At 45.1% G+C, this 10479-nt stretch overlaps 1 protein-coding gene across 1 annotated transcript; it reads left to right on the plus strand.

Moving 5' to 3' along the window:
• The first annotated feature begins 2050 nt into the window (after positions 1-2050).
• On the plus strand, positions 2051-9420 carry LOC129848119 (pseudouridylate synthase PUS7L-like). The gene is made up of 10 exons (XM_055915588.1): positions 2051-2362; positions 2466-3396; positions 3887-4046; positions 4387-4585; positions 4872-4970; positions 5083-5164; positions 5496-5658; positions 5800-5926; positions 6137-6184; positions 6394-9420. The coding sequence occupies exons 2-10, from the start codon at positions 2481-2483 to the stop codon at positions 7042-7044; spliced, it is 2445 nt and encodes an 814-aa protein (XP_055771563.1). The 5' UTR covers positions 2051-2362; positions 2466-2480; the 3' UTR covers positions 7045-9420.
• Positions 9421-10479: the final 1059 nt, after the last annotated feature.

Here is a 10479-nt window from a genome sequence, read left to right on the forward strand (position 1 = left end):
AAAGTTTTTAAGACATATGGTTCCCAATCCTGGTTCTGGAGAGCTGGATGTGTTTTTAAGACATATGGTTCCCAATCCTGGTTCTGGAGAGCTGGAGGTTCTGGAGAGCTGGATGTGTTTTTAAGATATATGGTTCCCAATCCTGGTTCTGGAGAGCTGGAGGTTCGGGAGAGCTGGATGTGTTTTTAAGATACATGGTTCCCAATCCTGGTTCTGGAGAGCTGGAGGTTCTGGAGGTGTGTGAGAGGAAAGACCTTGTGGTTGTTCTAGTGAGAATGTGATACTGATCTGACCACGTGACCTTGTTATTAGTGCTGATCCAATGCCCACCATGTTTCAGCAGTTCTGTAATGCGTTGTGTAAAGTCAATCAATAGAGAATGTTGTTCCACAACCGCTAGCCCTTCAGGATCAGCGATGAGGACTGGGTCCTATTCATGTGACACTACATGGAGAAACCAGAGAGGGACCACCTAGACTTGTCCAGTAAGAATAGCTTGTTTTCGCTTTCCGTTGATAAATGTTTGAAAACGTTTTGCTATGGTGTGCCTAATGAATAGCACCATGCTGATGTAGAAGCTTGATTTGGGAGAGAAGAGAGGCCATGTGTGGGTCTGTGGATGTTGTTAAGAAGCCTAATGCTTTTGTATACATTTTACTGTATGCATCTAATTTGTACTACCAATACCATGTCCATAACAACTATATGATTACAAGTCAGTCCAAATTCTAGTTTGTGATTTCTCTTTCCATGTTATTTTACTGAAGAATGAAAAATCCTATAGAAAGTATTTTTCTAGGTCTGTGATGTACTGTATGTGTGTATGACGTTCTGCAATTGAGAGTTCAGTTGAGTGTCAACCGTTATCTGTTTGTCAGTCTGTTTGAGAGAGAGAGAGAGTGCCTGGGTGCATCCGGGAATGTCACCCCATTCCCAAATAGTGCACTACTTTTGACCAGGGCCCATCGGAAAAGGCACCCCATTCCCTATATAGTACACTACTTTTGACCCAGGTGCCATTTCAGACGCAGACCTGTTTGTCAATCAGGGTTGCTCGTTTGTGTATTTCACATCAGTGATATTAATCCCACATAATATGCAATGCTTTTCAACCACAATGCTGCAGGTTTTTCCCCACGTGACAATGTGTGTATGCATGTGATGTTTATTAGAACCACAATGAAGGGAAGGGACTGTGATTCCCAGGTAAAAGGTCATGGAGGATCTGTCTACTGATTCCGTGAAAAGGCAAACCACTATGACATGTTCGTCCTGTACTAGATTACTATGACATTACGTCATTCTGAAGGAGTCCTAGTACGTTGAAACTATCATGTTATGTCATGTCTCAAATGTTTTTTTTTCTATGAATTAAATTGTGTAAGGAAATGAAATAAATGAAAATATTTAAATTACATTCACTAATGTGTTTCTTGGCTGATTTAATATTATTAGTAGTAGCAGTGGCAGAACGACTATGCAAGCCTATTGACCACTGAGAGGTGTGAGTTTACTGAATAAAGCATTGCTCTCTGAATAGAGTTGGCAGTGAAGGGGGAAATAGTAGGCCAAATCTGCATTTCCCATCACGTTGTAATCCCACTCATTGGCACCAGTGGTAAGGGTAAACCTTTGGCCTGGCACATAAAAGATTACAATTAATAAGTAATGTTGGCTGGCTGCAGATCAGCTGTTGTCAGATGATACAATTTAAACCCATACCTGCTACATGCCTAATCTGTAATAAAACGTTGTAGTAATGTAGACCTCAATTAATGAAAATGTCTTTACAGTTATGTCAGAACATTATTTTACTGTGACTCACATAACTTAAATACAGTAGCCTATTCATACAGTTCAGCAAATCAGAAATGACCTTTTACATGCAAATTGTTTGTCAAAAAATACTAATGATTTACTTATGATGTATCTCTCTAGTCTATACTGTGCAATATAATTATTAACAGGTGATTAGTCATCAGAAGACCAGAACAGTAGTTTGAGACAAATAAAAGAGCACTTTCCCTTTAAGAACTTGTTATCACATGACATGATGCGGAAGAATTACAATCTCATGCTACAGTTTGCACATGTGTTTGTTTATTGGACATTTATTGCAAGAAATTTGTCGTTTTTGGACATTTATTATTGCATTAATTTATAATTAGATGATATAAGTGAAATGACTAATTGCTTAAAGACTATGGTTTCTGCTGTTGGTTGAGTTTGGTAAACAGTAACGTATCCTAACAGTGTTAGCTAGCTAGCTACGATGTTATAGTGTGTTACGGTGTCACATTGATTCATTTAGAAAATGAAATATTTGTAGCACGCGCGCCTTACTCTACACATGACATAACTGGTAAAACCGTTACTCTGGCTTAATACATGGCTTCTGATGTTCAATTCATTGATTTTACATAACTTTTGGTATAATATTGGTTTTATCCCTTTCTTTGCGACAGGACAGTCTATCTACCATGACTATGACGGAGGAAGCACCGAGTGTCCCTGAGCGCTACATCTCAGAACATGAAGGGTTCTATGGAACCATCAAGAACTCCACCAGAGACTTTGTAGTCACAGAGATAGACATCCATGGCCAGATGGTTACTAAACCCAGTGTATCTGATGTTCCTCAATCATCCAACATTACTGAGGCACGCCCAGGTGCCAAGTCTGAAGGAAAGAGAAATATTATTAGCCCAAAACATCAACACAACCTCAAAGAAGAGAATTGTCCTCCGGTTGTAAAGGGTGTGGATTCAGTACCTGGACCCGGTCAGAATGGTGACATCACATCCACCGCCAGCCAAGACTGTTTTGACCTGAGCACGATACTGGGTCAGGCTGTCTGTGAAGAGCTAGAGCAGTTCACTGCTTTATTGAGAGAGGCATCATCAAGTCCCAATGATGGCGTTGAGAAGAATCTGGCCAACCAAGAATCATCCAATGGCAGTGAGAAGAAGATGGCCAGTCAAGAGCTATCCCTGGGTTCATTCCCAGACAAACACCAAAGAGCTAATGTCCACCGTGCTGTTCGACACAACTTTCCCTTCCTGTTGACAGTAACCAACCAATCAGAGATCAGGGTTAAGGAGGACCCTGACTTTAAGCTCCTATCAGGTTTGGTCTCCGAGGAGGAGGCCGAAGACTTTTTCAGGTTCATCGACACCAAGATGCCTAACTCTGTGTACACGTTCAGGGGTGATGACAGTAAGGAGCACAGGACGGCAGTGCACCACTTCCTCAGTAGACGGTTTGGTAAACTGGTGGAGACTAAGAGCTTCAGTGACCAGCAGCAGAAGACTACGGCCATTACGGTCAGGTTGAGAGAAAAAGGGAAACCCAGGAAGAGGACGGCTGATGACAGTAAAGAGGAAGAGGTCTATACAGGTGAGAGGTCTATAGAGAACTTCACAGACTATGTTTCTCTCCTATTTCTCTCTGTTTACTCTCTCTGCTATTTCTCTCTCTGTTTACTCTCTCCTATTTCTCTCTCTGTTTACTTTCTCTCCTATTTCTCTCTCTGTTTACTCTCTCTCCTATTTCTCTCTCCTACTTGATATGTTGTTCTATTATGATGCTGTATGTACAGCAAGAAGAATGTTATTAGCCCAAGTAAGCATTGCAAGTAAGCATTAATATATCTGCTTTAAACTGTACGTGACAAATAAACGTATCCTTTGATTTATCCTCCCCAAATCCTGAACATGGACCCCACAAAACTGACCTTAAATCATTGTCTAAGACCAACCTCATCCCACTCATAACACTCTATTCCCTTGGCCATACCTGCATACTACTTCGAATGCAGCAATGTGTTGGGCATGTATTCTAGGAAGTTAGTGTGGATACTATTGCCATGGGTTTCCTCCCCCTGCAGCGTTCACTCTGAGGAAGGAGAACCTAGAGACTCTGGAGGCTATCAGCTACATGGCAGCGGTCCTGGGGGTGCTGCCCTCTGACTTCACCTACGCCGGCATCAAGGACAAGAGGGCCGTCACCTACCAGTCCATGGTGGTCAAGAAGATCTCACCACAACGGTAGATACAGTACAGTTGTTAGATTGAATGGAAACAGCAACACATTCTAAGTCCTTGGCTTAGCCTTTGTGCTGTGGTCAACTCCCCTAGACTACAAACAGAGAGTTGACTAAAGCACTAACAGACTGGACCATCAGGCTATCCTTGGCTATGGTTTGATGATAATGATGGTATTTACAAAGTGCTACATTCTATTAGGGGCAAACTCATCTCATCCACCACCACATTCATGCATTTCTAACATGCTAGTCCAGTGAGTTCACTGTCCACTGATGCATATCCTGTCCTCATCATGGGGACCGGTCAGACTAGTGCTGATGGGAGGGATGTGTGTTGTCAGGCTGAGAGAGAAGGCCAGTGAGTTTGAGAAGAGGGGGGTGGTCCTCTCCTCCGTCCGCTCCGTCTCTGAGCCTCTTCATCTGGGTAGACTCCAGGGGAACCACTTTGACCTGGTGGTACGGGACCTGAGACCACACCAGGGTCATGGCACACTGATGGAGCTGGACTCACTGGTGCAGGAGGCTGTGGACAACGTAAAGGTGAGACACTCCTATTCTGTGGCCTCCATTCAACCCTGGTCCTGGAGAGATGCAGGGTTTTGTCCAGTCCAGCACTGAAACACTCAATTTAACTAATCAACCTAATCACCAAGCGCTTGATTGGCTGAATAAAAACATCAGACCCTGTTGGTCCCCAGACCCAAACTTGGATACAGAAGTAGATTTCTCTGTGCACTTTGATAGTCATTTCCACTGCACTGTGAGTAATTGAGGAGTGTTGTTCTCTGATCTGTAGTGAGAAGTTATTCAATGTCAGTTCTTTTAGGTCAAGGGGTTTGTGAACTACTATGGACCTCAGAGGTTTGGGACTGGACAGAGTGTTCAGTCTGACCGCGTCGGACTGGCCCTGCTCAAAGGGGAAATGGTACATTTACATCTTCTGTCTTCTTATATTACAAGAAACTGAAAACAGTGGATGCAATGTTTCTATTTGTTCTGTCTGACTTGTGGTGTGGGTTGTCTTTCATGTGTCTCAGGTGGCAGCTGTCCGTCTGTTCTTCACACCAGAAGAGGGTGATGACCCTCAGAGCGTTGCCAAGAGACACTTCCTCCAGACTGGTGAGAAGTTCCTGCTTACACTAGTCACCATGTCCTGTTTATCATGTTCTCTGTTTTTATCAACCCAACCTTTTTCAGATGAAAACCATTTGAAAATCATTATTTCACCTTTATTTAACCAGGTAGGCTAGTTGAGAACAAGTTCTCATTTACAACTGCGACCTGGCCAAGATAAAGCAAAGCAGTTCGACACATACAACAACACAGAGTTACACATGGAATTAAACAAACATACAGTCAATAATACAGTGGGGAATAAATACATGTATTTCATGTTCTACTCTTCTCCATTCTAACCCTGTTCCTCCACCCCTCTCCTCCCTCTCCTCAGATAATGCCAAGGAGGCCCTGTCTCTGATGCCCATGTCCAAGGCCAGAGAGAGGATGATGCTGAGGGCCCTACATCGCTATGGGACGGGCCCAGAGGGCTGCACCCGTGCCTGGCTCAGCCTGCCCCATGGGATGAGGGTCTTCTACCCCCACGCATACTGCAGGTCTGGGATTTATATCACCTGCTGTATTGCTTTCAATATTCTGAATCCTTTATTCTTTATGGTTCTATTTGTATTCCTACTTCCTCTTCACCCACTTTGTTTGAAGTATACTATATCAATAAAGATTGTTTTGATTTGTAGCCGGGTCTGGAACGAGGCGGCTGCACACAGGCTGGCCACGCTGGGCCACAGGGCCAGGCAGGGAGATCTGGTCTGGAAGCAGAGGGGAGAGGAGGGGATAGAGGCGGGAGAAACCAGCTTACCTCAGGTAGTTCAGTTACAGGATGACTTAATAACACAGTCAAATACACAGTCAAATACACAGTCAAAGTCACTTGTGTAAATCATTTTTCATCGGCAGACAGTTGGCCACTAGGCTCTATCTTTGAGTATGACACCTGGTGATACTCTCTCACTGAGATTGAACCAGTCATAAAGATGGTATTGAGATGGACCTTTGTACTCTCTACTCCCCCAGATTCATGTTGTTACTGCTGCAGAGGAGGAAGTCTACTCACTAGGACAGGTACACACACACACACACACACCTGTCCACTCCCCTGTTGTACAGTACCTTGTACCATTTGAACTATTCATCTACTCTGCAAACATGGGTGTGTTGTCTGAGTGCGCTGTCGAGCCCGGTGAAACCTACATCCACAAAACACTACACAAATCACATGGATTAGGATTCTATTCAATCCATTGTTCACTTCTCTTGTGCTCTTCCATCAGGTGGTTCTTCCCATGCTTGGCAACAGTGTGAAGTACCCAGAGAACCCTGTAGGGGGCTGGTACCAGGAGAGACTGGCGAGGGACGGACTACAGAGCTGTCGTTTCAGAGTCACTCCTCTCAAACTGAACCTCCCTGGCTGCTACCGCCCCTTACTGGCCATCCCACATAGCCTGACCTACAGGCTGGAGCAGAGCCAGAGAGCTGGGGAGAGGCAACAGGATTGTAATGGAAAGTCGCAGGCTAGTGGAGCGGTACCACAGAACCCTGACACAGACACAACTAGACCTGGAGGTCTGGAGAGGCAGAGAGGAGGGGAGAGCGTGCAGGGTAATGGACAGGGGGAGTCAACGGTGCAGTATCCTGACACAGACACAACTAGACCTGGAGGTCTGGAGAGGCAGAGAGGAGGGGAGAGCGTGCAGGGTAATGGACAGGGGGAGTCAACGGTGCAGTACCCTGACACAGACACAACTAGACCTGGAGGTCTGGAGAGGCAGAGAGGAGGGGAGAGCGTGCAGGGTAATGGACAGGGGGAGTCAACGGTGCAGTACCCTGACACAGACACACCTAGTTTGACGTTGAACTTTGACCTGGACTCTTCCTGCTACGCTACCGTCTGCCTCAGAGAGGTCATGAAATGTGACCCTTAGACTGGAGTCTCAGATGCTGTATGTACTACTGTGTGTACAGTATTTTGATTAGTATTGTGTTGTGTACACAGTGTGGCCTCTTGTGTAGATGTAGGATACTGCTACAGTATTGTGATCAGTATTGTGTTGTGTACACAGTGTGGCCTCTTGTGTAGATGTAGGATACTGCTACAGTATTGTGATCAGTATTGTGTTGTGTACACAGTGTGGCCTCTTGTGTAGATGTAGGATACTGCTACAGTATTGTGATCAGTATTGTGTTGTGTACACAGTGTGGCCTCTTGTGTAGATGTAGGATACTGCTACAGTATTGTGATCAGTATTGTGTTGTGTACACAGTGTGGCCTCTTGTGTAGATGTAGGATACTGCTACAGTATTGTGATCAGTATTGTGTTGTGTACACAGTGTGGCCTCGTGTGTAGATGTAGGATACTGCTACAGTATTGTGATCAGTATTGTGTTGTGTACACAGTGTGGCCTCTTGTGTAGATGTAGGATACTGCTACAGTATTGTGATCAGTATTGTGTTGTGTACACAGTGTGGCCTCTTGTGTAGATGTAGGATACTGCTACAGTATTGTGATCAGTATTGTGTTGTGTACACAGTGTGGCCTCTTGTGTAGATGTAGGATACTGCTACAGTATTGTGATCAGTATTGTGTTGTGTACACAGTGTGGCCTCTTGTGTAGATGTAGGATACTGCTACAGTATTGTGATCAGTATTGTGTTGTGTACACAGTGTGGCCTCTTGTGTAGATGTAGGATACTGCTACAGTATTGTGATCAGTATTGTGTTGTGTACACAGTGTGGCCTCTTGTGTAGATGTAGGATACTGCTACAGTATTGTGATCAGTATTGTGTTGTGTACACAGTGTGGCCTCTTGTGTAGATGTAGGATACTGCTACAGTATTGTGATCAGTATTGTGTTGTGTACACAGTGTGGCCTCTTGTGTAGATGTAGGATACTGCTACAGTATTGTGATCAGTATTGTGTTGTGTACACAGTGTGGCCTCTTGTGTAGATGTAGGATACTGCTACAGTATTGTGATCAGTATTGTGTTGTGTACACAGTGTGGCCTCTTGTGTAGATGTAGGATACTGCTACAGTATTGTGATCAGTATTGTGTTGTGTACACAGTGTGGCCACGTGTGTAGATGTAGGATACTGCTACAGTATTGTGATCAGTATTGTGTTGTGTACACAGTGTGGCCTCTTGTGTAGATGTAGGATACTGCTACAGTATTGTGATCAGTATTGTGTTGTGTACACAGTGTGGCCTCTTGTGTAGATGTAGGATACTGCTACAGTATTGTGATTAGTATTGTGTTGTGTACACAGTGTGGCCTCGTGTGTAGATGTAGGATACTGCTACAGTATTGTGATCAGTATTGTGTTGTGTACACAGTGTGGCCTCTTGTGTAGATGTAGGATACTGCTACAGTATTGTGATCAGTATTGTGTTGTGTACACAGTGTGGCCTCGTGTGTAGATGTAGGATACTGCTACAGTATTGTGATCAGTATTGTGTTGTGTACACAGTGTGGCCTCTTGTGTAGATGTAGGATACTGCTACAGTATTGTGATCAGTATTGTGTTGTGTACACAGTGTGGCCTCTTGTGTAGATGTAGGATACTGCTACAGTATTGTGTTGTGTACACAGTGTGGCCTCTTGTGTAGATGTAGGATACTGCTACAGTATTGTGATCAGTATTGTGTTGTGTACACAGTGTGGCCTCTTGTGTAGATGTAGGATACTGCTACAGTATTGTGATCAGTATTGTGTTGTGTACACAGTGTGGCCTCTTGTGTAGATGTAGGATACTGCTACAGTATTGTGATCAGTATTGTGTTGTGTACACAGTGTGGCCTCGTGTGTAGATGTAGGATACTGCTACAGTATTGTGATCAGTATTGTGTTGTGTACACAGTGTGGCCTCGTGTGTAGATGTAGGATACTGCTACAGTATTGTGATCAGTATTGTGTTGTGTACACAGTGTGGCCTCTTGTGTAGATGTAGGATACTGCTACAGTATTGTGATCAGTATTGTGTTGTGTACACAGTGTGGCCTCTTGTGTAGATGTAGGATACTGCTACAGTATTGTGATCAGTATTGTGTTGTGTACACAGTGTGGCCTCTTGTGTAGATGTAGGATACTGCTACAGTATTGTGATCAGTATTGTGTTGTGTACACAGTGTGGCCTCTTGTGTAGATGTAGGATACTGCTACAGTATTGTGATCAGTATTGTGTTGTGTACACAGTGTGGCCTCGTGTGTAGATGTAGGATACTGCTACAGTATTGTGATCAGTTTGCCGATTCGTTGCCTGATTTGTCAGACATGTGGTTAATAAAAAATGCTTTGTTAATTTACTGACTGGATGAGAATTCTGCACAGTGGATTAGAGGTAGAATCACATTGAATGTTGAAGTGAATTTAGTTGTGTGAATGTAGAAGATCCTCAGCCTGCACAGCATGGCCACTAGAGGGTGATCTCAGCCTACACAGCATGGCCACATAGAGGGTGATCTCAGCCTACACAGCATGACCACTAGAGAGCGATCTCAGCCTGCACAGCATGGCCACATAGAGGGTGATCTCAGCCTACACAGCATGACCACTAGAGAGCGATCTCAGCCTGCACAGCATGGCCACTAGATGGTGATCTCAGCCTGCACAGCATGGCCACTAGATGGTGATCTCAGCCTACACAGCATGGCCACATAGAGGGTGATCTCAGCCTACACAGCATGACCACTAGAGAGCGATCTCAGCCTGCACAGCATGGCCACTAGAGGGCGATCTCAGCCTGCACAGCATGGCCACTAGATGGTGATCTCAGCCTGCACAGCATGGCCACTAGATGGTGATCTCAGCCTACACAGCATGGCCACTAGAGGGCGATCTCAGCCTACACAGCATGGCCACTAGAGGGTGATCTCAGCCTGCACAGCATGGCCACTAGAGGGTGATCTCAGCCTACACAGCATGACCACTAGAGGGCGATCTCAGCCTACACAGCATGGCCACTAGAGGGCGATCTCAGCCTGCACAGCATGGCCACTAGAGGGTGATCTCAGCCTGCACAGCATGGCCACTAGAGGGTGATCTCAGCCTACACAGCATGGCCCTAGATGGTGATCTCAGCCTACACAGCATGGCCCTAGATGGTGATCTCAGCCTGCACAGCATGACCACTAGAGGGTGATCTCAGCCTGCACAGCATGGCCACTAGAGGGTGATCTCAGCCTACACAGCATGGCCACTAGAGGGTGATCTCAGCCTACACAGCATGGCCACTAGAGGGTGATCTCAGCCTACACAGCATGACCACTAGAGGGTGATCTCAGCCTACACAGCATGGCCACTAGAGGGTGATCTCAGCCTGCACAGCATTGCCACTAGAGGGTGATCTCAGCCTTCACAG

This window comes from Salvelinus fontinalis, unplaced genomic scaffold (genome assembly GCF_029448725.1).
Source record: "Salvelinus fontinalis isolate EN_2023a unplaced genomic scaffold, ASM2944872v1 scaffold_0991, whole genome shotgun sequence".
NCBI classification, from domain to species: domain Eukaryota; kingdom Metazoa; phylum Chordata; class Actinopteri; order Salmoniformes; family Salmonidae; genus Salvelinus; species Salvelinus fontinalis.